The 25,963-nt window shown below is 46.7% G+C and overlaps 1 protein-coding gene and 1 long non-coding RNA gene across 2 annotated transcripts in view; both read right to left on the bottom strand.

Annotated features, from left to right (window-relative positions):
- Positions 1–469: 469 nt before the first annotated feature.
- Positions 470–25,963, bottom strand: part of klar (klarsicht) — a 324,252-nt gene continuing 298,758 nt past the window's right edge. Inside the window, exons 19-22 of the mRNA XM_089557260.1 lie at positions 7,344–7,434; positions 5,595–5,650; positions 4,902–5,147; positions 470–4,290 (exon numbers count right to left, since the gene is read on the bottom strand). Of these exons, the coding sequence (XP_089413386.1) occupies positions 4,263–4,290; positions 4,902–5,147; positions 5,595–5,650; positions 7,344–7,434 (421 nt within the window). The 3' untranslated portion in view covers positions 470–4,262. The remainder of the gene's footprint in view (positions 4,291–4,901; positions 5,148–5,594; positions 5,651–7,343; positions 7,435–25,963) is intronic.
- LOC149332354 (uncharacterized) lies at positions 20,646–25,518 on the bottom strand. Its single transcript, XR_016285155.1, has 2 exons — positions 25,008–25,518; positions 20,646–23,258 (listed from the first exon to the last, which is right to left on the bottom strand). It is a non-coding gene; the product is annotated as an uncharacterized LOC149332354 (long non-coding RNA).

The raw sequence follows: 25,963 nt of genomic DNA, 5'->3' as shown, positions 1-25,963 counted from the left end.
ACAATGACGCGGTTGCTATTTTCCCCGATAAGTAGGCTTAGAAACAACAATTTTTACTTCCTTTGTGTTCTTTTCTCCTACTACTAACCAGTCAGAATGCGAGTGTTACTATAGGCAAGAAAAGCTTGAAGGGAAATAGAAGGATTAGCTGAAGTTGTACCGCAGGGTATTTTCTATGAGTACTATTATGATACATTCCAGCGGCTAAAAAGACACGGACGAAGGTAGACGAGACAGGACGAACGCCGGTCTCGTCTACCTTCGTCCGTGTCTTTTTAGCCGCTGGAATGTATCATAATAGTACTACCAACCAACTAGCCCAACTTTCTACGCTTAATTTTCTATGAGGTTCCTTTGCAGACATACCCAATCAGCTTCAATAACTAACCCCAACGTGCAAAAATCTAGGGTTTGCATCAACCCGAAGATGTAAGCACCTGCACTACAATAAATACAAAACCTCAGGGAATCAGTTCGACAATGTTTATTTCATTCCACACATCTATAAAGGCCACTAGTGAAGTCGTACATAGCATACAGTGTAGCACCTGTGTACAGTTCTACTGGGTGCTTTCCAACTGCATCAGAAACAACAGCACTGGAAACAATGCGAGCTCTGCTTCTGAAAGAGCATCTGTGAGACATTCAATGCGTCCAGAATTCATTCTATTTTTATAGAGTTGTTTTGGTTGTAAATAATCCTGTGCTATTAACTTAAAAAGGAAACTTCAGAGAAAAAAAAACTGCTGAGAATTTGTCTACTCTGACTAGATAGCGCCAACACTAAGCACAATTCCTGCAAGCTTGCGCCGACGTTTTGCACTTGCCGAAATCATGAATTAAGGCACAAATCGTGCAATAAATATTACAAAAAAAAACTGCCATCATGGCTATTTTGACTCTAAATGCAAATCTTCAACAAATGTGCTTGACCACTTCGTGAAATAAGGATAAGAGAAAAATAATAAACATGCTCTAACAAAACATCTGGAAAGGGAATTCCCAGTGAGAAGAAAGTGGCCTAGAGTTTGCAACAACAGAATAACAAGATGCGGCCATTTGCATGGCTTAAAAAAATATCAACAAGATCTATAGGAATTCTCAACACACTGCATGATTGTTTGCAAGAACCTTAGGTTAGTCTGTCGGAAAAGGCAAACCGATGAGGAAACTGCAGCACACCAATAGAATGAGCACAGGTGATGCGTACTATTCAGTAGAAAAATATTTCCTCCGCAGCGTGTCAGCTGCAGTAATCACAGCATAAAGGCAATTGTGGCCTACTCACCTTTCAGGTGATCTCTTTAACCACACCATCACCGAAAATAAGAGAAGTTTCATGACGCATTTTTTTACATCCCAAACAGCACACTGCATTGCTCTCCTTCCCTCTGAAAAGTAATTATTCAGAAGTAACTTTTTACGAGGGAAAAGATTACTGTTTTTTCATATGATGGGAATAAGGCACATCATACATTACTTTTGAGGTACGCAAGTATTGGGGTGAAAATACAAAATGTTGAGCTAACTTTTTTGATGGTGGACACAAGCTTAACGATGGTAATGGACCAAATCTTTGAATGCAGCCATGTGATGTCATGACATAGAATTCATCTCCTGAAGTGGTGAAATGATTTTTGGATTCGCACTGAAGTTTAAAGCAATTTTCATGTAGTATAGTGCTCAGCTTCATTTAGTTGATAAACACTGAAACCTAGAAATATGGTCGCAGAGGGGATGGTGACTGATGATGCACACTTGGTAATGTATACGAGAACCCAAAATTTCTGTGATAACTGAGGATAAAATGCGATAGCAATTATGGGCCCATTCCTGAAACTAAGGTATTGGCAAAGTCAAGTAAAAAGGACTCAGTCCACTACAGACTTTACAACTGCATTTCATGACCATTGTGGCTTTGGGGAATGGTGCAACCATTCATAGACCAAGGTATCTTTTCAAGCTTCTCAGGAGAATGCTAAAGGGATGCAAGTGCCTCCCCACTTGCTTTGTAGCCAAGGTCATACACTGTCTATCTCGCGAGCCATGTTGTCATGGGCCAGCTCTCAATCATTACTAATGTAACTTACTCCCTCGGAAAGAACTAACACTTTGATAGCATGCAAGAGCTTTTGCTAATTGTTATTATGATCAGCCTAACTACCTCCAATGCAGGACAAAGGGCTCTCCCACATCTCTAATCAACTCTGTTCTGCACCAGTTCGGCCACCCTATCTCCGCAAAGTTCCTAATCTCATCCACCTATCTGCCTCTGAGGCGGGCTGCCCATGAATGGTTGGCCATAAATGCTACCACATTTGAAAATAATGAGCTATAAGACCAATTTGAGGGTTTAACAGGAATGCACGTGAACACACTTTCAATGCGTTACAGTGGTGCCAATGGATGTGTGCAGATTGCAATGATGACAGGTTCCTCATAGCCTTCTGTTCTGCACTGTACCCATGCAGGGTAGCTTTCAGCTAACTCCCCCGGGAGCTACGTTTTCTCTTTCCTCATCATGTCTCATTTTTCGGACAATGATGCCAGAACAGTGAAGAATGCAAGAACAAGTGTCAAGGGCTTGGCATGATTTCTCACAAGATGCTCTGATTAGGGGTCCAGAGAATAATGGAAAATCTACAAAACAGCAACAAATAAACATTGAAATGCAGTACACACTACACCTAACGCAACATGTGAAATAAAAAGCATGCCATGCAACACCATTTCCTTCCCGCAGAGCTGTCACACTTATGTGTTGAACACTGCAGCACAAGACAAGGACAAACTTAAGCACTTGACGTGTTCACCAACACAAAAACTCGCATGCAATCAAAAGTTTAAACTTGATTTGGCCCCTGTCTTATGAAGACGAAAAAAAGGTATGCTCATTGTAACAGTAACTGAACATAACAGGCTTGCCTACAATATCAGAAGGGCACTGGCTCTGGCAGTCATCTCACCAGCATAACAACGGTACTGAAACTCTTCTGAATAACACTCCGAACATCTCTTTCAACTTTTAAACGGCAAGTTATAAACCTATCATCTTCAATGTTTTCTCGAGGTGATAATGTTTGTTGCAGCATCACAAGTTCATGCCACCTGAAAATTTATATTTGTATAATAATCTGCCACTTTGCAGCGCCCTTTTGCCTTTCAGCGCCACTGTCTTCAAGCAAGCATAGCAAAATATGCCAAAAAAGTATATGTAATGAGACACTCAAAATCAACAATATTAATCACGGAGCCATGTCATACACTTGACACAACTCCCAATACATGCCAGCTCTTAAGACTTCGAACACTGCCCAGCCAGCGAGTGCACTGTCTAAATATTGTGTGTGTGAAAATTGTATGTGCTGCTTCAGTTATTAGACTACAGCACTGCCTGTCCTCACACACACACTGCATACAATGTATATCTGCTATGTTTCTAAGGCAGATAGATGCAAGATGAAATGGATGGATGCGGCAAATGGATTTGAGTGTGCGAGTCCGCTACTCTTTCATGGTTTTTTCTGCTAAAAGCAAGGTGCCAGAACATTGCATGAGTAAATGATTTCTGCCTTACACTTAGATCAAAAAAATACATATACTGATTGTAATTCACAGGTGAGCCCACCTTAGTTCTCTACTAGCAATTGCACCTTCAAAAATAAATAATAACAATGAGAATGGAGGCTTCACTAAATCGAAGCAGATCATTGTATGCCAGCCACTTGCCCCAAGAGGCTTAAAAGGCCTCTCTTGAGTAAGCCCTGTGCACTTCGGCTTTCAAGTCCTTCGCATTCCTTGAGAACTCCATCTCACAACTCCATACTTGCTAGACACTATATGCCACAAGCATAAGAATGATGTGCATTACAGTTCCGCTGCGAGCAAGAATGTTGAGGCGTGACGATGTACCATCTCAATTTGAATATCAAAAAGAAGCATGACAGGTACGCATACAACCACACACACACACAAAAAAAAGTAACGACAAAAAAAAAACCAACCAGAACACACAAGAGAGCATGAATAAAAGATGTCCCGAGCAAATGCTGCAGCTCGTTGCTTTTTTGAGATGGCAGTGTATCTTCGTTTCTCTGGAGGCCTCTCCTCCAGACTGCTCGCTGCAATGCGGGTGCCGAGATATGCCTTGTCCCATGTGGTGACCATGCAAGCGTGTCCCTCTCTTGAATGGGTTCAGCCCATGGGCTCTGCAAGACTCCCAACGCACCGCCAAGCACTGTGCATCCAGGCTCCGAGAGACACTAAACTGGAGGCGGCCCATGCGTGTATCTGAAACAGCCAAGATAATACAAACCACAGTTCTCTAGCAGCTCCTTTGTACACTGCGAAACGAAAAGAGATGTTTGCATCAAGGATAACTGTAACCTCAACTCTCTTCTTACTGCACCCATTGAGCATCATTAGCATGATAACAATGACTTTGGAACCGATTTCGGAACCTACCACGCTGCTTATGGTCAAACTGTGCATATGGCTTGCAAAGAACCAAAGTTTCGCGTCCGAAGTAGTTTTATTTTTTCCCCCCAAAGTGGCATTTTTTTAACGTGCTGCAAAGGCACCAACACGCAGTACTACGCTCGATGCCTGCTAACGAAAATTTCGCTGCTCGGCTTCGAAGCCTTCCACATTGCTTACAAGCATGTTGCATCATCTTACTTTTCTTACTTATGACATAATTAACTTCCTAAAAAAAGTCTTCACAAACAAAAACAGCATGGTCAGATGGTCATTGATACATTGTCAAAGGGGGGGGGGGGGGGGGGGGGCGGGGGGGGGGGAGCAGCCTCATCCTTTTTCTCTAAATGCACAACAAATTGTTCCATCCAGAAACTCGCCACACGTTGGCACTTCAGTAAGAGCCACACGGAAGGCTGCCTTACCTGAGCTGCGGTCCGAATGAAGTGTGGAAGTTGTTGAGCAGGTCGCAGCAGTGTGGCTCCAGCAGGCAGGCGACACAGTAGAGCAGCACCAGGGCCACCTGGACAGGCAGTGCAGCCTTGAGCACCCGCCAGAGACGCTTCCGCCGGCTGCCTGCACCTGTTGAGTCCCCTGGTGCAGAGCGGGCTGCCGCCGTGCTTGCTGCTGCATGGCTGCGACAGTGCTCCGCCACAACGCCACTCTTCCGGCTGGATGGACAGGGATAAACCAGGCAGCTGTTTTTATTACTGCGGCAGGTATACTTTTCATGTACTTTGCAGAAGCGAATGCGGAACAACAGCGGCCCAGATGATGCTGAATCAAATGTAGTAAGCTCAAGATTATTTCATGGATTAACATTCATTACAAGCAGCATATCTTGAGAACTACTGTACCAACTGCTTCCATGGGCGAATCAGCAAATCAACTGTCGCCTCGATATGCTTGACTGGAACAAAAGCTAAGGCACACCTCTTGATGAAGACATAAAAGCGCTTAAGAAAGCACATGTGTTTACAATTATATCTATTAATCAGATTTGTGACACGACTAACACTAGATATCTGCAAACTTGTTACTGACTGCTCCCGTTAGACTGAATGCACGAGTGAAACAAAGAGCACACCACTCTAACAGGATTTTCCTACTGTACTTACTTTGTCATCGGCTTCTCCAAGGCAGGTGGGGTCCCTGTTTGGCTTCGCAGCAGTGTCTGTTGAAAAAAAAACACAATAGCAGCCAGTGTAAGCGGAACGACGCCTAACAGATCCCTTGCCAATGCATGTATCCTTTGCTCGGAATGTATTACAGTATGAAAAATATACAATGCATTAGTACTTGACCTGGGCAAGAAAGGGACCAGCATGACCAATGTTCCCAACCAAACAAAACAGCCAGTTGAGGTCTGAAAATGCGCAGTACCTATAAAATGTGTGCTACAGTTCAGAGGTTTTTCACATCTGGGTGCCAAAAAAGAAAGAAAAACAAATACAAGACCAACAAAGAGAAAGAAAGCCAATGCTCATGTAGCTACTGTGCACAGCCTTACTCCGACAGGTGCACTGCTGTGGTCGCACACCAAAGTTCTGCCGCTCCATTACAACTTTATTCACTTCTTAGGACACTTTTTGTTCAGAAAACTTTGTTCCACTTCTTTTGGTGCACTTGTCCCAATTGCTCGTGCAGGCCTCATGTGCCTGTCTCAGTTATACCAAACTAATGTAGACAGCTGCTTAGCTTTGTAGTGAAGCCCACGCAAATAAAAGTTTGCGACGCAAAAACTTTCTTCTCTGCAATTAGACTATGTATTTAATTTCTACAATGACAAAGTGGTGCCTCTGTTTTGATTTCATTAAACAAGCACCAACAGCACACTTTTGTAGGATGAAAACAAAATGAAAGAAAAAAAAATGAGGAAACTGAAACAGGTTTTTGCCATCTCTCCATGCATGCACGAGCACAGAGAGTGAAATGTGTACTCAGCAAACCCAAAAAGCCATTGTGTGGCGCGGAGTCCTGGAATCTTATCGAAGGCCATAATCGACATGCCATCTAGTACAGCACTAACTAGCCTAACCAGAATGACTATCAACAGATGAAGCAGCCCAGTTCTGTGCCCTGTATATGTTTACTGGAATAAAGAGAACCAACCATTCCCATTTGCTGGTCTTCTTTCTTGTTTGTCTCGCATGAGCAGAGGGAGAGAGAACCCCCATGACTAGCGATGTACACCACAGAGAATGGGAGAACAAATTTTTGTTCCGTTTCTCTTTATGGGCTAGTGCTTAACAGAAGAACATACACTCTATTTGTCTAAAGCTTGCATGACGTAAGTGCAATGAGCAGACAAGCAGAGGTGCTCATACGAGTTCCAGTGTGAAGCGAACGATGTGTCTAGCATTAGAGCAAAGATGGCACACATACACACAACACACCCACAAATGCAGGAAGTTTCTTGAAAAGTGCCAGCTTAATATGGAAGGTCTCAACTGCAGATGACAGCAAGCCTGTTAAAAGTTTCTAGATGACTGACAGGCATCATAGCTGATTATAGCATAGACAACTTCCTACCATAAACACAATGGACTCATTAATTTCAACTTGCTTAGTTCAAATTTATAATCATTTGAAGTAACATCTTGGTTTTATGAACATCAAGATTATTAGGAGTGCTCCTCTTGATCTGAACAAAATTTTTGGTCTCCTACACAAGTTCAATACTGAGAGTCAACCGGGATTGCTCAATTTTGGAATTAGAATTTCAGTCCAGCAATAATTGTCATCAGCAGCCTGAGCAGCCCACGAATGCCCCACTACCTTAACTCCCAGAATAACTAGACCTAAAACTCGTGATTTTTGTTCCTGCGTAAAGTGTGAGAGGGCGATCAGTGAATAAGAGCACTCGCCTTGGCCGCATCTGGGCACTCTGGTGGAGCATCCTTCGGCATCTTCCACTCGCTCTGCATCTTCTGCAGCTCAGTCAACTTGGCCCCACTCCTGGGAAAACAGCAGAAAACACCTAACTGGTGAGCAAGACCTCCTTCAAACAAGTAAAAACACAAATTCCGGGTGCTGCAGGGACCCCACATGGTGTCCCCCTTATGTAATACCTCCCCAGGGGCCTTTAAGGGTCAAATAAATGATGATGATGATCAACTATCTATGCACATAAAGACTCCTACCGCCACGCATAAATGAGGAGGGGGAGGAACAGCTACTGAAGAGAGGTAAAGTGTGGCGACTGTCTCACTAAGAGCGGGCCCGTCAAAAGTGCCCAGAGGAGAACCTGCTATTAACCCCGAAACTTATCTGCTGCCCCGTCATTTTGTATCCAGAAGGCGCGACCACGACTGGAAACTACGTGAAATAAAATGCCGTACTAACGTGTTCAAACACTCTTTCCGCACGCCATAAATGAATGGAATAAGCTGCCTCATAGTATTGTTCAATGCCAGTCCGAAGAAAAGTTCCGAGCACTGTTGTCGGAACTGTGATGTAAACCCATGTTCATCTGCTGTTTTCCTGCTTTTCCTCTTCCTGTCCTTTCCCGACCAATTGACTGATGTGAACGCTCTGTTTAAACCTCTTTTTCATCCTCTGCCCTATCCTGTACAAAAAGTCCCCCCCTGCAATTATGCCTTCATGGTGCTGCAGAAATGTAAATAAATAAATAAATAAAAAGCAAGAAACGAGCAAGACTGGATGTAGAGGCAAAGAGCACATGTGGCCTAGGGTGAGGACGGATAATCCACATGCACTTGAATCCTCAACACTACTCATTGCAGACTCCACTCAGAAAAGCACTTTTAGGATGGCTTAGCTTGCCATCGCTGCATAGGGCTACTGTTACAGCACCGTAAGCTCACTGCACACGGGTGCAGTACACATGCGTGGCACAACCAGTGCTCAAAACTAGTGACTAACACAATCCAGCAACCACCAATAGCAAAAAAAAAAATGCTTAAAAAGACTTCAAGAGATATAAACACACTCTCACTTGGTTTATTTTAACCTTTTGGATGTCCTAATGCATTCTCCATGAATGCAAGAGCAAGCAACATCTTTAGGACTAGTAAAAGTGCTCTTGTGAGCTTCGGATTGAAGCAGAGGATGTCTGCCTGCTCACTTTCTTGGTCACAGTGACTCCCATTGATCTGGGCTTAGTTTTTACTCCCATATGCTTCTAGAGCACTGAAGCAGCGTCTTTGTGCGAGCTAATGAGCAGGTGATTCCACCCCAGGTGCATTTATCTACGTGCCACGCATCACGTCTTGCGCCAGTGACTAACGTCAACCACCTACGAGTGATGCCAAATGCAGTTCCTTGACCCCTAATATCGGAGCATAAACTCCACAGTAGTAATAAATACATATAATTCAGGGCTCGTCAGTGCACATGATGTTCAGCACCATAGATTTCAACGCTTAAAAGAAGAAAGAACAGATGGAAGCGGCAACGTAAAAAATGCTTTGCACCAGTTCCTTGTTTTAGAGGACCGTATACTGATGCACTGTTCTCCAGGTAGCACAAAATGTTATTAAAGTATTAATTTGAGATGCATGCTGAAGCAATTTTATGCATTGCCTGACAATGTTGCCATTACGTTAGCATGCAACACATGCCATTTACAAACATGTCAGGTACTAAAACATTATAGGTATATGCACTGGTATAGCTGGTATACCTAAAATTGTAATGTTACAGTAATGCTGCAAAACACGTGATTTCAACAACAAAGAGAGAATGTTAATATAACATTCTGTGATACCTCAATTAACGAGTAGTTTGACTTGGCCGCTGCATTAGAGCTCGATGTTTCCACATTCTGTTTGAATGTTGAGGACTGCTAATGTCACAATAAAAGTTCCACCATATTCGCACATCATATTGACGTTATTTTCTCGTTTTATACGGCATACAGCATTGATTAATAAAAATACATCAGGAAAAAATTACATTATAGTAGTAGTAGCCTAACGTGAGCTTCTAGTTTCACCTAACGTGTTAGATTAATGCTGTCAGGTAGTTTCAACATTTAGAATAAGTAATATTACACTGGTCGTGCTGCCCGAGACATTCCAGGCTTAATTGTTGAGGGTGCAGTAAAAATTGCGTGCTTGAACTCTTGAATGGGTAGCACTCTCCTTCGTAAATGCTCAACATTCTTCAAAAGCACAGGCAGCAGATGAGAGACATTATGGTTATAGCGTGAGTGTTGCCCTGGAGCCCATAAAACACAGCCTAAAAGTACTTGTCGCTGAGCTGGTCGATGTTCGTTCATGGTGGGTACATGGTACATGATACCGCACTAATATATGCATATATATGTGTGTGTGTGTGTGTGAGTGTTGAGGTGCATCTATAAGCTCGACGCGCTGGACGAGACATATCTGCAACATCGAACTTAATACTGCCCTGAAGACCACACACGACGAGAAAAACCCTGAACTTTCAATGCTGGCTTACCCGACAAGCGAAGTTATCATTTCAGAATTAGCCTGAGTCGCTTTGGGACGTTAAACACCATAAACCAAACCAAACCAAATAGTGAGCGACGACTTCCGCCTGGTTCTGCCCTGTCTGCGACCAAGTTGCCAAGGAATTCAACTAGCGGGCAGCAGCTGGCCCTCAAACAAAGCAGACGCGCGGCAAGCAGCGAAGCACTCACCGACGCAACGAGTGAAGGCCGCAAACCGCTCGCGAAGGGACGCCCAACGTCAGATGAAACACCACGGGAGGCGAAAAAAAAAAATAAAACGGGCCGACCTGACCGCTCGCGTCAAGAGATTTCCGAGAGCTGTCGTGGGTAACCGCCGGCACGAGCGCACGCAGTAGTCGTCGCGACACGACACGCACTGCCTACGCTCGGGGGCGACCGTGCGCGCGACTCTCGAGTCGCAGAGGAACAACGAGGACGACCAGTCGCGCGCGATGCCGTGACCGCTTCTAAACATTGCGGGGGAATGCTGTTGCGCGCCGCCGCTCGCTGCCAGCCTCCTTTGCGGACGACGACGCCACCCCGGCCCACAAGCAAGTTACGCGACCCTCAAAAAGTAGAGGGTGAGGCAAGAAGGGAGGAAGCAACCGAACGTCTCTCTCTCCCTCCGCGGACTCAAGTGCAGGGATAATGAGAGGAGGGCGCGTACTCTCTCTCTCTCCCGCGAGGCTAGTCATGTTGGGCTAGTTGCGCTCAGCGAAGAAGAAAGGGGGACAACGGTAGACGAGGAGGCAACCACCTACTCTCGCCACTGGAATAAGTAGTTCCCGAGTCCGATTTGATGAATATTCGAAAACACCCACGACCTTTGCGTTCGATCTGCACTGACCCATCATTTCTGCGCAGTATAATGACCACAGCGGAAGCAACAACGACCGTCACATCTGTTCCAGCGTGGGGGAGAGAAGTACTTCCAACGTCCGACTCGCTCAAGTTACGCGGACACAAGTTACGCGCGACAACAGTGCAGCTCGCGTTGCAGTTAAAAGAGAATCGGCAACAGCCAGCAAAGGCAACGCGCCGCATTCTAGGGGCCTGTGAAATCGAGCCCCGTTGGTATATGACACCCGTCGCTGACGTAGCCTTCCCGACAGGCTTTGCAAAGCAGGGAGCAGACGACAACGCGTTGGCGGAGGGATACGGCGGCTGCGCGTGTAACGGATCTCTCCGAGAGTCGGGTACGCCTCGAAAGGTGCTGCACGGTACTACGAAAGCTGGGCCGCGCACAGACAGTCGTGAGTGGGAGGAAGAGAGGGGGGGACTAGCAAAGAAGAAAGAAGAAACAAAACCGCAGCACAGAAAGTGCGCCCTCTCCCCCCCTCCGAAAGGGCGGCCCAACCCGAGAAGCGGCTCATGCATGAGCAACGTGGCAAGGAGCCCGTCGGCGGAGCTGGTTCTGGTTTAAGGGCGGCACGCAAGTGCGCCAAGGTTAGGACAGTTTATTTCCGCCGGCGGGGATGATACACCTACACCGACGACGAGGGCGCGCGGGAAAGACAAAAAGGCCCACACCTCGAATCGAGTGCGCGAAGAAGAAAAAGATCTACACCTGTCGCGGCTGAAACTTTTCCTGGGAAGACAAGAGCAGCGATAAAACGCGGTAAATTGGTTTTTGAGGAAAGGAAATGGCGCAGTATCTGTCTCACATATCTCGGCGGACACCTGAACCGCGCCGTAAGGGAAGGGAGGAAGGTGGGAGTGAAAGAAGAGAGAGAGAGAGAGAAAGAGGTGCCGTATTGGAGGTCTCCGGAATAATTTCGACCACCTGGGATCTTTAACGTGCACTGACATCGCACAGCACACGAGCGCCTCTTGCGTTTCGCCTCCATTAAAATGCGGCCGCCGCAGTCGGGTTCGAACCCGGGTACTCCGGCCCGGTAGACGAGCGCCTTACCACTGAGCCACCGCGGCGGGTATAAAACGCGGCTTTTCCGATTCTCGGTCAAGTTGGTCAGTAGCCGCGTTTACATGAATGCGGCAGAATGCGTCCCAAATCATTTTTTCGAGAGAAAGCGCAAGTTCTGAGGGGATAAGGGGCGACTTGTCCTCTACTCTCCTCCTCGACGTTTCTGCAGTTTCCCTCAAAAAGTGGACTATAGTAGGATGCAACTTAGAAAAAAAAAAAAAAACAGCATTTGCTAACACTGGGTCGCGGTCCGCGGCGTCCTGTATTACTCCGCTGGCCAATCGCAAGTATAAACGAAATCAGCTTTTTATGTTCGACTATATCAAGCAATCCACGTACCAATTCTAGACCTCATTTTTTCCTGTGATAAGCTCCTTGTTTACGTAGCAAGAAACGTTTCAGACTACTTTTTTGCCGTGGAGGAATTCTGTGTGCGGAGGCTGAATGTGGGCGGAGCTTCACTGCAGATCTAAGTTGTATCATGGTCGGGCTAGAGGGGTGGCGCGCGCTAGCCCGGCCATGGTTGTATCTGACTATAGAGTCGACTTCTGCTACATTCATGGAAACGTGACTAGTGCCGCAGAGACCAAGCGGCAGCCCCTAACGATTTCAGAAGAACAGGGCACAGGTATACATGCTGCAAGCGATATATTTCTCCGTCATGTGTACAGCGATTGCATACATCTGGCACAAGCACATAGCCAGGTTTTTTTTCGGGAGGGGTCCGAGGTAATTTCGTGTTGTGGGGGAGGCGCGGGAGGGGAGGGTTCCGACCTGACAATCTTAGTCGAGGCTTTCCCGTCTGGCGAGAGGGAAGCATATAGATTCAAGGTACAGTCGTGCCTCGGTTCCCGGGCAAAACTGTGCATAAAGCGAGCCGTCCGTAATAACTAATCGGACAGAAAAAAAGTGCGTCAAGAAAAAAAAAAACAAAATGATTACGATCTGCTTCTGTATACAGTATATGCATGGTGAGAAGCGAGGTCGAATTAGACAAAATCTCTTGAGCTAGAAGCGCATTACCCTAGTCGCCATTATCTCCTACAACCGTCCACGTCCCACTAACAGATTGTACCTAACTGTACTCAGTCGGGTGAGCGCTGCTGAACGCGGCTTTGAACGTAGCGCAAGCTGTAAAAGAGTTTTTTTCACAGCCATTCATGCAGCACGGCAAATCACAAGGCGAATCGACTGCGCCCGCTGACTCCATAAAGCATGATCACAGAGGAAAAAAAGAGCCATCATTGAGGAATTTCCACTTTCGTAATACCTCTTGCTGATGTCCTGCATTCAAAATACAGGAAAGTCGGGGCAGTCCAGAGCTTCTCCTCATCGCTATACATATTAACGCGGCAAAAATACATGCACTCCAACGGCGCCTGTCATTTCCATCCCGCCCAATGTTCGGACAGCGACCTCCCATATTAGCAAGGCTTAAATTCATTAAAAAAGTTCGGTTCCCAGAATTACTGTCGATAGTTCGAGTCGTCCATACACCGGTCGGCAAGACCTTTTCACAACCCTCGGGAAAACCGGTTTTCTGGGTGTGTGGCTACGTCGACCACACACGACCAAACCCAGCTCCACTCAATAATATTTGGCCTGCGCAATACCCAACAAGGGCATGCCCGGCCTGCGGAGAGATTTCCGACATCCTCCACATGGTTTGGAATTGCCCCAAACAACGTAAAGCGTACAGTTCACAGAAACGCAGCCATGAGAAGTGGGTGGCGGTGCTGGCTGACACACAGCTACCCTTCGTGCCCCAGCTGATCGGTCAGGCGTGGGGGTCTGTTATTAGCCAATGCTTTCCCGGACCTGGGTGAACCTCCCGCGTAATTAATTTATATTAATAAAGTTTATTGTCTCGCTCTCTTCGCACTCGTAAGGACGAGCGTAGTATATATGTTCAATACCTTGCGCAGGACGTCCCGCGGACATAACAGCTGGCGTTACTTGGAAGGTGTAACCCAACAAACAAAAAACCTCTCAGAGACGTCTAGCTGGGAACAATATTCAAGCCTGCAAGGACCCTACGCTCTGAACACGAAAGGAGTAAAAAGAGAGTATGCTGTCACCCTAGCACACTCCCCTTTAATTTACCCCAAGCCCCGGGGCAGGAATCAACCCTAAATGTACGGAACATTAACGGTTGGCAACGGAAACAAATTCCCTCTTCAAAACATGGAAGGTCTAGCAGTTACGAACATTTTGACCAAGGTTTAAGGCTCCTCTATCTGCTAACCTCAGGAGCTCCGGTGCCCCGTTTAAAAGCCTCATCACATTGCTAACTCCTTTGCAGTGGGAGGGAATATACCTCCGTTGCCCTTGGCAAGCATTCCGCACATTTAGTGATAGAAATCTACTCCGAATCTTGCTAACAAAAAAAGAAGAAACAGCGCCCTCTTCATCTGCATGCTCTGTATGTAACACAATGGCCCTTCAAGGTGAACCTCACGTTCAATACATAGCAGGGTTGCGAACCTCACTTTGAATAGATAGCAAGGTCGCGAAAACTCACCACAGTACGTGCGACCAATATTCAAATTCTTTCTGGCTTCCCGTGCTCGGTTAGGTTGCGCGCGTGTGTAAATAGGCTTTCAGGGCAGACGTCCATCACTGTTCCGTCTCGCGCATTAAAAGCTAAATGCGAACAAAGGTCTCAAAGGCGTCAGCTATACACGTCTCGTGCAAGATCTTAATCATTTCAGTTGATCACATCCGTAGTGCGCTAAGGCTGCGGGACTGGACTGGTCGTTAGGTTCACAGTCCCTCGCCAGATACTATATGTACATCGCAGAATTCTGCACATGCGATGTCCGCGGGCGAAATTCCCAGCGGTGCCATTAGTAGCGAGATGGGGACCTAGATGGAACGTCCGCGGGAGTTCTTGATGCGGGCGGAGGAGGGCGGTGGCAAACAACCCCTTTCCTCTTCTCTCTGGCCCCCAGCACCGTGACTCATGCGTGCTACAGTTTCTCTGTGCACCTAATCCCCACAGTACCAACTTTACCTCCTACAAGCTCCGAAAGCGCCATGCATTGACGGGAGGGAAAACGAAGAAAGGATGCCCGAGGAATCACCCCCCGAGCAGCTGGTAGAGACGACAGTCGAAGCCAGATCTTCTCTCAAGCCGAGCTTCTCTTCGCAACGCACCATTAGTTTCTACCCTTAACCCGCTCCATGAGAGAAGGCTTCTCGGACTATTCCACGACACCGTTTCTCGGGAGGAAAATAAAGACGGATCCAGCGAAGAAAAGAGTCCCGAGCGACCGCGGCTAAGCTCAAGCGAGCGCCGACTGGCGAAGCCGCAAGCTGTCGGAGTGTTTGCAGCGTGCGCTCTACTCAGTCGGCGCGCGCCACAAGTTTTTCCTGCTCAGAAGCGCTCGGCGCGCGATGTCCTCGACGCAAATAGAGAGCCTCTCCTTTCCCTGATGTTCGCGTGCGTGCAAGCTCGCTACTATACGCACATCACAGCCACACGACTCGTATGCACTGCGTGCAGTGTATACCGAGTACCCAGAAGGCGTCTGGCCGTGTCCACAGCAAGCCGCCGCCGCTGCGTGCTGCCGGCGGCTCAACGCCTCCCCGGTATCATGGGGGCACATTAGAGGCTCCCTTCCCTCCAAGTCGTGACTGCGCACGGGTCTAATTAGCGACCGCGGGGCGTCGGGGGCTCGGCACTTTGGCGGCGCGCAGCCGGCAGCTACCGCGCGCGCCGCATTCTTTCTCACCGCGGTTCGCGATAGTAGGAACGAGGAGACCGCGCGTTGCAGTGTAGCATTAACCCAATTAACCCGTTCCGGGAGGTAGCCGCTTTTTTTTTTCTACCTTTCTGCCTCGCGCTAAGAAGAACCAGCTTCCCTTTCGAAATCCGGCCGCGAGGCAGCGCGCGAGTGAAATGTAGAGGAACGTCTCATCGAGAGCACGCGGGCACTGGCGTCCGCTAACTAAGACGCCGGGTTCCCAACGCGGCGTGCCCGCAACGATGGTTCACAATTGCCCCACGGGCCCCGCTATGTCCTGTCCCCAGTGGCCAGGCACAGATGCTGGCTAGTCGTGAAGTGCGCTCTCGCCTGTCCCGCCCTCCATTGGCTGACGTCTGAACTAGCAGCAACCACTGTGGCTCGCGGCTTGAGTGAACAAAAAAAAACTGTACTTGCTGATTTTCTGATGCCGGCCGACGGTGTGAAGCCCTTCCCTCCAAGACCAATTTTTCGCCAAGCGACCGTTGGTGCAGAAGCTAACAGAAGCACTCATTTCGGTGGACGCTGACGTGGTGCTCCGCTGTTCAAGCGCAAGGCATCGCAAGATATCACGCAAGAAAGAAACCACACAGGCGAATCTGCAACAGCGCGATCGAGCTCCACGAACAATACCGGCCGATATGTCCCGCGAAGGTACACAAAGCTATCAGCACTTGTCTCAATGATGCTTCAAGAGTGAGCATGGGGCTGAGGACAATGGGCAACCTCGGCTGCGCAGAAAGTTACGCAAGAATTGCGACATATTCTCTTCTTAGCGAGCGCAGAGAAGCAAAGGTACGAAAACGAAACTATAGGCCGCGGGACGGCGCGCTGTTAGAGTGATGCAGTTAGGTGCCTGGATGCCCGCTAGATGCAGTTCCGCAGGCTGACTTCGAAGCTTTCGTATCCACCATTCGCTTTTTATCGTCCTCATATGGCTCAGAATACACATTTCTATTGATTCTGGGAACGCGTACCGCAGCTTCACCCACTCGGCTGTATGGTTCTTAAGACGCATGCACCACGTCTCATAGTAGAGACCAAACATTATTGGAGCACTAGCGCTGGACCTCTGGAGCCGGATCCCTGGTCTTGGGGATGGGCGACTCAAGAGCCAGCAAGCGTCTTCGAATCGGAAATGAGTCGCGTGTCTTGCCCGTCAGAGAAGAGGAGTGCTTGACTGTTCTGCATGCTTCTCTCGGCTGGCTATATATGTATATAAAAAATGAGTGAACATCGTTGTAGACACCTCGCCGAGACCGATTCAGAGTGCGGCTTGCCGTCACTGCAACCAATCCTAGAATGCACGCGACAAACCCCATCTGAAGAGTCTGAGCGGGTCTTCACAGCCAGCTCGAACTACTATCACTGTGGACATCATATCACGGAACGGGTATACAGTTTTACTCCTTCAGACTTTTGCTTCTTATGCTACTGCTCGAAACTTCAAACGCTACAGGGCTCCTAAAATCCGACTCTGAAATTCCGAGCCGAAAACGCTTCCTTCATGTTGCCTTCAAGCTTAGTTCGTCGCCCAGCTTCTATCATAAGCCCCGAGAGCTGACCCAGCAAGCAAGACGTTCCCAGCCTGTTCCAGTAACTTCCCAACACGAGGCCTCAGACTCCTAATACACGTGTGAAAACTCCGAGCAATTGCCTATTTCATCAATCGCGTGTGACGGCACAATGAGTGGTGATAGAGGGAGCGAAGAAATGGGAGAAGGGAGTGATAAGCCGCGTGGGAACGTCACATGCAGCCTATGCGGCCTTCAGTTACGCCTTAGGGGAATCGGGGCAAAGCAAAACCACTGGGAAAATGGAGTCTTGCATTACCCACAGACTGTGTAAGGTAACGGTACTAAGAACTCCGCAGGCGCCCCGTTTCTTTCCTTTCTTCAATTTTTGCTTCGTGTCTCAGCCTTAAACTGGTTCCTATTCACCCTGCAGCCGAAGTTGTACCAGGACACTCAAATGAGTCCAGCCGTTACTTCGCCGCGCTAAATGGTTTTCATCGTCAGAAAAACAACAATAAACGCGATGTCACATGGGGCCTATTCTTTTGCAATGCCTATTTTTAACTTGTTATAAACAGCACTTCTGGAAAACGGAGGGCAGATGAATCTATTAGACACTTGCTTAGACCCTTCCAATTAACTTAAAGAGCTGCACCCCCCCCCCCCCCCCCCCCCCCCCCCCCCAGAGAGAAACCGTTTATTGGAGAATTTTAGCACGGTGAAGACATACGAAGCCAGACGGATGCCCTTCACGCATATGCAGTAGCCAGGCGGGAGTGTGCGCTGGTCACCATGCACATATGGCAGACACATGGATGGCCCCGTTTGCATTTATGCCAATATATTTGGTTGGTTTATGGGGTTTAACGTCCCAAAGCGACTGAGGCTATGAGAGACGCCGTAGTGGAGGGCTCCGGAAATTTCGACCACCTGGGGTTCTTTAACGTGCACTGACATCGCACAGTACACGGGCCTCGAATTTCTCCTCCAAAGAAATTCAATCGCCGCGGCCGGGATCGAACCCGCGTCTTTCGGGCCAGCAGCCGAGCACCATAGCCACTGAGCCACCGCGGCGGCCCCAATATATTTCCAATAACAAAAATTGCTCTAGCAGCTGCTATATGGAGTTCGCACTTGATAAAAGTTCCGTCAGGTTTCATTATTATCAAGTAACACTTGTTGCTGGGCTAGTCGGTGCATAGTTCTACATACAAAAGTTAGCGCAAAACACAGGACATTCACAAGAAAGGGGGACAACGCGCTACTGACAACCGAATCTTTATTGAAGCAAACACATAATATATAGGCACACCGTCACACCACCTATCAGCTGCAGCAAACGTCAGAATGATGCAAAGGGTCATAAAGGCGATAAAAGATACAAAGATTAAAAATAGGACCTAGCTAAAAATGATAAAAGCCTGGGAATAACATTAAAAAGCATGACATGTGGTGTATAGGGCCAAAGAAACATGATTGAATGGAATCCAACAGGAAGATAACAAAACAATATTGCATAAAAACCTAACAAATGCAGTAGAAAAAAAAAACGTGAAGCAAGAAAACCCTGATAAAAAGGCCTGTGCATTAAACACTTCAGATTACAATGGGGGAAAAGAAAAAAAACCTGTACACGTCTTTGTGTCTTTTATCGCTTTTATGACCCTTTACATCATTGCGATTTACATCATTCTTTCAATAAAGAATGGGTTGTCAGTGGCGTGTTCTGTTATTATCAGTTTTAGTTGATTTGCAGTCAACTGTCTGGTTGAGGTATACTTTTTATTTGGTTTTCTTTCAATGCTGCGGTTTCAGGTGACGAAGTATGACAGCACCATGCATCATTTTTGAGTAAAATAACTCGGGGGACATTTAATTTTGACCTTTAAGAATAAAACGCTATAATGTTATCAGGTCCCGTTCGCATCGTCTAATCAACACTCCCACGATGACCTAATTCCTAATTAACATACTCCTAATTACTCATGTACACATCGTATATGTCTTTAAGACAATTCAATAGGTCCACCTTTATTCAGCTTGAAACAACGAGCCTTTGTGACCTATGAGTAGCATGCCTGTCTTGCAATCCCAAGGTCTTGGGTTCAATTCACACCCAAACCCAAATTAACCCAATTTACTTTTCAGCCCAATCACTTTCCTTTGGTTACAGGAACCTACCTGACAAATTTGGCGTCAATCTGAATTTTATTAATTCTTTGTTTCCATCACGATTTTTTGCTCAAAGGCGAATGACACCAACGATGCCAACTGTTCTGCGACATGGGTATTGTGTTAAAATGTAGTATCTGGCTAGTTTTACCATCTAGATTCATTCAAATTCTCTTCTGACGCTACTGCCACTTCATGAATGTTACCCACTAGCACTTCTTTTTTTTTCTTCCCATAAAGGTTGTATCCCTCATGCCAGTCTCTACAGAAGTGCAACCATTTGTACCATGCTACTTTGCATTGAGAACTACACTTCTGCCATTCACACATTCAGAAATGAGTCATCTGCAATGGTGCCAGAGATAAAAGCAAACATTTGTGATGTAAACTAGCAACGAGCGTCAAACTTTCAAAAGCTGTTTGTTAAAGGACTTGATTAGTTGTCATCGTTTACTAGCTCTAACATGTCAAGAGACCACTGCATTGTTTTGTCCACGTGTAATGGTACGTAGAAACTTGAAAACAGTTGCAGCACTGCAGTTAATTCTTAGACTAAATGAAGACGAGCTACTTGGTACTTCTACATGTCAAGCCAGGCAATAAAACCATTGGGTTCAATTGGGCTTTCCAGATGGATCCAACTGGATTCAATTGGACTCAGCAGGACAGCCAATTGGATACATTCACGAATCCAATTGGGCCGTTCAAATGAGTCCATTTGATTCCAATTGGAGAATCCAATAGGTTTACATACTTCCAAATGGGCTTTGGTTTCCCTTCCAATTGGGCAGTCCAATTTGTCTCCTTACTTTCAACTAAACAGCTCGACTGGATCAATCTACTGAACTCTGAGGTTTCAACTGGATCTTCCAGTTGGTTTCAATTGGAGTTTCCAATTGGAAAGCCCAATTGGAAGCCAATAATTTCATTACTGAGATCTACATATTCCTCTGTACAAGCACAGAACAGCGAAATAATGAGTTTCCTGGAAAAAAGACATCAGCAGCTAAATCAAGCTGAATTGTTTTCATCATTTCCATTATCTCTACGGTCATGATCAATAACTTCCTTCAACAGGCCAGTGCCACTGGCTTCACGCGGAGCGTCCAATAAACGGCCCAAGAAAAGTTATTTCTGTGGACATAGATTGAACATTCTGGTTTTGTGTGACCTCTTCGGGCTTTTAGTGTTTCTATGGCTTATGTGTCATACATACCATATTTACTTGCATAATAGGTGCACTCGCATAATCAGTGATGGGAATGGCCAAAACCATTTTGTAGCAGGCCTTGTAGCAGGAAAATATTCGCTTTGTAGCAAGCGTCACTTGTTTTGTAGCAAGAGCCGGCATTTCCGAAAAAAAAAGCTTAGAAGACAAATTTATAGTTTATTTGTAACAGCATACATCAATGCAATGCAATACAGAAACACACAAAGTGTATATTGACTAGCACTGGTAATCATTACCATGGTAATTGTACCGCAAGACAAAGAAACATTGTCTTCACCAGCAACAAAGAACTGAGACCGAAGTACTCAAAATATTAAAATAAATTATGAGTGTAAACAGGAGCAGCCACTGAACTAAACCTGCTTTCGAGAAAAAAAGGAACTGACCATCTTGGATTGCAGTAAGCATGTATGACAACCCTTCGCACAAGAATCAAGAGAAATGAAAGGGAATTAGGCATGTGCTTTAAAAATACTGATATCAGATGGACAGGCCTATGTTCCTTTCTTTGAGCCCTTATTAAAGGCAGCCAGATGAGAGACACTATCATTCATTTTTTCCCTAGCTTGGCTCAATATTGCCTGGCCACTCGCAATGTCACTGAAGTTCTTCAGCTTCATGCCCCGCTCAATCAGCAATTCAGCATTTCTGAACATGTGCTGCGCTTCATCTACCTTCTGTTTCGCTTGTGCTTTAGACAAGCTGGCACTTGCTAGCACTGGATCCGCACCTGCACGTGGCCTTTTCGACTTCTCTTGTTCGCAGGCAATGCGCTCTGCATACCGTTTCGATGCGCCTCGAACGGCCCTAATGACATTTGGACAAATTGAAAGCTGGCATGGGTCACTGTTGTACCTTCTGGCAAATGACATAATCTGGCGAATACCATTCACGCTTGCCAGACAAAGGTTCGACCTCTCATTCAAAACCCTTGTATTCTGGCTGAAGCCTCGCTCAACATCAGCGTTCCCATGCGGAAGCGAAAGAAGGGCCTTGACAAGCTTAGTCAAAAGCGGATATTTTCTCTCACCTTGAGCGCCCTTGATGATAAATATATTATGCCAGTATTTGTCAAGTGGCCCATCAGTGCCCACATTCAGCGCTTCAGAGCTTAAGAGTGTCACCTCATCAAGGAGAGATGAAACTTGGCTAGGTTGTATCACTTGAGGCGCACATTTTGCAAGATATCTGAACGATTCTGCTGAAGACTCCTGGGAGTGGGTGTTTGGGTGCAAGCACCTGAGGTGCTGAAGTGTCAAATTCTGAAGAGGAAGCCTTGTCAGAAGGTACTTTGAGCACGCTATGTAAAATGACCTAGCTCCTAGTCGAAATTCAGCTTTCTCTGAAGCAGACCAAGATTTCATAGCTTCCTCAGTATCTGCCCCAACTACTATGCTTTCCTTCCAATTCTGCGAACTTTCGACATCAATGGAAGCGAGCTCATGTCCCTGTTTCAACATGAACACCTGAGGCCTCAGAAATCTGCCCAAAATTTTCTTCAACATCATCACCATTTCATCATAAAGAACATGCAGCAAAGGTTCACTCTTTTGAAACAGCGTCAGAAATCCCACAACTAGGTCACCTGCATTCTTCACAAACAGAGCCTTTGCGTAGAAACTTTTGTCATTCAGGTTTCTGTTTAGTCTCGCCCTCATGCTACCTGCAGCACGCACTGGTTTCTGGGAGTCTAGGATGCTCTTTAGGGCAGAAAACTGCTCGACTAGTCTTTCCACGGCTGGTACAAGAGACAACCAGCGACAGTTGACATGACGCAAAAACACAGTTTCAGGCAATCCAAGAGCCTCTTGTTTTTCTTGGAGCTGGGCACTTTGCACCGAAGATGTCTTGAAAAAGTAATACACGTCACTGACTACAGTTTCAACTTCACTACCAAATGAATCAAGAGCACATGAAAACGCGTTGTGCACCTTGTGCAGCGAGCACTCTCCGATTTCCATTAAGGGGCCGTTTTCCTGGGTCAATTTTTTCTTTAAACACTTCATTACATTTGGACCATCACTGAAAAATGAAAAAAACCCTGCTCGAGGAATATTTTCAGTGGCTTCATTTACACATTTCAAAAGGATATCAGCCGTTGCCCTCCCCAAACGAAACGACTGCAGGTGCTCGACCACTACTCCTTTTTCAGCACCAGAAAAGTAGCGCACGAGAACATCAAACTGCTGGCACCGCTGTTCTGGCAGTGGTGTTTCATCTACACTGATACTGTAAAACACACCAGGACGATTCAGTTCCTCATGCACAAGTCCCTTGAAATAAGGCCCAAGCCCATCTGACACAACGTAAGACACTTTTTTCCTACTACAGGAGAAGTCTTTAGCCACCTTTGAGTCGGGAAACATCAAGCGATGAAGGGGTGTAGCCGTATCCGCCCATGAGTATGGGAGACCTTTTATCGTCAATGCCAAAACAAAAAGTGCTTCGCTAGCTGTGACACGGTCTGCATGGGTCATCGTGCCTGTCGATGAAAAATCCAACGATGCTTGAACAGCAGCTGGCCTCTTCAGCCTCCCGTCAGGGCCCCGAAGCTTGCTGGTCAGCTCCAAGTGCTTTTTACTCTGTGAATGCCGTTTCACTGCTGTGACACCATGCTGTGAGCAGTTGATTGTCTGGTTACAAATAATGCAATAAGCATTTTCTTCCCTTTTTCCTGGTCTGCACCACACCTCGAAGCAATCTCCATTGCAGTCGACATCTTTCAATATGCCAGAGTTAAATTTGCTGTTGCGTCCTGCAAACGATAAATAATAATGTTAGTTTGATGAAATAAAAAGCTGTTATGCAAGCAATATGATCCTGTAAATTAGAGAATAATTGTAGAGTGCTTAAACATATTCTAAAAAAAAAATAAAGACCCAGGAAACACTACGGTTCTTTTCCCACAACAGTCATGGTTAACAATTATACACTTCATTCAAACGTGGCAGTACAAGTTATAGAAACACGTTCCTCGATACAGAACTGAATATTAAAAATTAACTTTAACAAAATTTCAATGGAGGCAAAATTCCAGAGGGCCGTGCGATGTCAGTGCACGTTAAAGATACCTAGGTGGTCGAAATTTCCAGAGCCCTTCACTGCAGCGTCCTTAGGTTGTAGCTGTTGCACTAATAGCTGCAAAAGTAGCTTTTTCAGGGCTTTCAGAGCACCTGAGCTGCACATACCGGCAATCTTTCCTGCACTAATTTGATGAATAAACGTTAATTTGGATAAACGTTAATTTGAACACGTAAAAACAAAAGAGCAGTTTGTTATAAATCCAGAATAAGCAAAGTGCCAAAAATTTGCAGCTCACTAATTGCAAAGTATTGAAGGCTTCTGTCTAGATGTTTGGCAGAGCAAGCTCCATTCTAAAAACCGGACACGTGTAATTATAAAAGCAGTACCACTTTCGCCGACAAAGAGCGCACCTGCTTTGAGCGCGCGATCGCGCTATCATGCAGTCCTCGACCGCCGAGGAAGGGTGGAGGCTTTCTCCCACGTATCCCTTACCCGCCCGTTAATTGCTGCCCTGAAAAACGACCTTGTTTCCCCTTACTTTTTGAAAGCTTCCGCCGTAAATTCGCGAAGCCTGCCAAGCTTCGACAACAGACAGGGCCGTCAGCGCAGCGCCAAAATCGTACGAACGTAGCGGGCGCGCCAGAAGACGCTTGTTGCTTCATCGTATAGCCGGAAGGCTGCAAAATACCGCGTTCCGTGGAACTTTCTTTCATTTTCGCCTCGGAAGTTTTTTTAATTACGGCAGCAACACGAGCACGAAGGCCAGAAGGCCCACCAACTCCGTGAGAAATGTACGGCGTCATATACGTCCGCGGTATACACTTTATTTCAGAAGCCGCTACATAAAACTCCTTAGCATGAGTTCAGTGCTCATATCCATATAACACTTTCAGCTCAAGCTGCAAAGGCACCGCTTTAAGGACGTCTTTCAATCAGCCAAGTGATGTCAGGAAAACGCATTCCGTAGGCTCCGCAGCCGGACAATCCGAAACTACCAAGCGACCTCGCATGCCGAGTGAATAAAGGAGCGCGTGAATGGCCCGGTCGCCGGCGAGTTTTATGCATTTCGTGCCGCAAGGTTGTTATGGGCAGCCCGGACGTCACTGTAGCTTTATTTCAACCACGGAATTCGTAGAACTGCGGATGGCAATATGAAATTACTGAGCGACGTTACACGGCTGCCCAGCACGCCACGTGCTCCAGGGCTTTCGAAGCTGATACTAGCGTAAGACGAACGCCACAAAACTACAAGTACTCTTTCTTAAAAAGTAAACAAACCGGGAATTAACAGCACCCTCTCTTGCAGGCTCAAACTACCGCGGTTCTGCAACGTGCATCCACCGCCATTCGCTCAATTTGCTACTGTTAAGTCATGTTCAGTTTCTAAATTTGAACCCCGCCACACTGACTCATCAGCTCTTATGTCCAGAAAGACTCATTTGAATAAACTAAAAGGCGCAAAAAACGAGAAAAAGCTTACCTTTCAGTTTCGAGAGCGCCATCGTGACGCCGCCACGACGCCGCTGAAACCGCTGAAACCACGCAGTCGAGGCGAACGAGCGGCGGGAAAGTGCAAGAGCGCGCACCGACGCGCCAAGGCCTAGCCACGGCCCACTCCACCAACTACTCGCCTCCGGTGCCGGCCCACCGGAAACGCTCGGAGCTCGGACGCGGTGGAAAGCGTGACGCGTTCACGACACCCTCACTCAGTCACACTCTCCCATCAGAGACGAAGTAGACGGAGCACCATGCGGAGCACTCTAGACGAAGACTGAGAACTGGATCGTATTGGATTTTACCGGCTACTCTCAGACTTCAATGGCGGACAACAGTCGCAAGCATAGTTCCCTCACAGGGCAGTACCTGACGTTGGCGACGGCTCGTTTTGGCGCAGCTTTGGCGCAATTTTGCAAAAAGGCCCCTTTTTGGAGCAGCATGTAGCAGCTTTATCGAAATGGCGCAGATTGGCGCAATTGGCGCAGCATTCCCATCACTGCATAATAGGCGCACCCCTCGTTTGGTCGCAAAAAATCAGATTTTTTTTATTTCCACGCATAATAGGCGCACCCTGAACTTGGCACTGTGATCAATACTGTATTTACACAATTGCAAGCCGACGCCTTGCCGCCCCCCGCCCCCCAATCTTTAATTTAACAAAGTTTTTGCTGAACTGACTACTAGTCCTCACTACTGCTGCTGCGGACCCACAGCACGTACGACATCGCGCAGAACAGCCTCACACAGTTTTCAGGGATGCTCACTTTAAACGTCTGTTTGGAAAGCTTCATCTCCAGCCGGAAACGTTCCCGACTTAGGCCCGTGAAAACCTCGGCGCTTGGAGTCGTGTACGAAAATTTAGGCACGCCGCAGTCGCAACTGCCGCACTTCTCAGCCACGTCGAATTTCCGACCTGCTGCACGCCTGCCGTGTTTGAGA

Source organism: Amblyomma mixtum, chromosome 8 (genome assembly GCF_055824585.1).
Source record: "Amblyomma mixtum isolate Tamu chromosome 8, ASM5582458v1, whole genome shotgun sequence".
NCBI lineage: Eukaryota > Metazoa > Arthropoda > Arachnida > Ixodida > Ixodidae > Amblyomma > Amblyomma mixtum.
The sequence above is the reverse complement of the archived record's forward strand: the minus strand, read 5'-3'. Positions and strand labels throughout refer to the sequence as shown.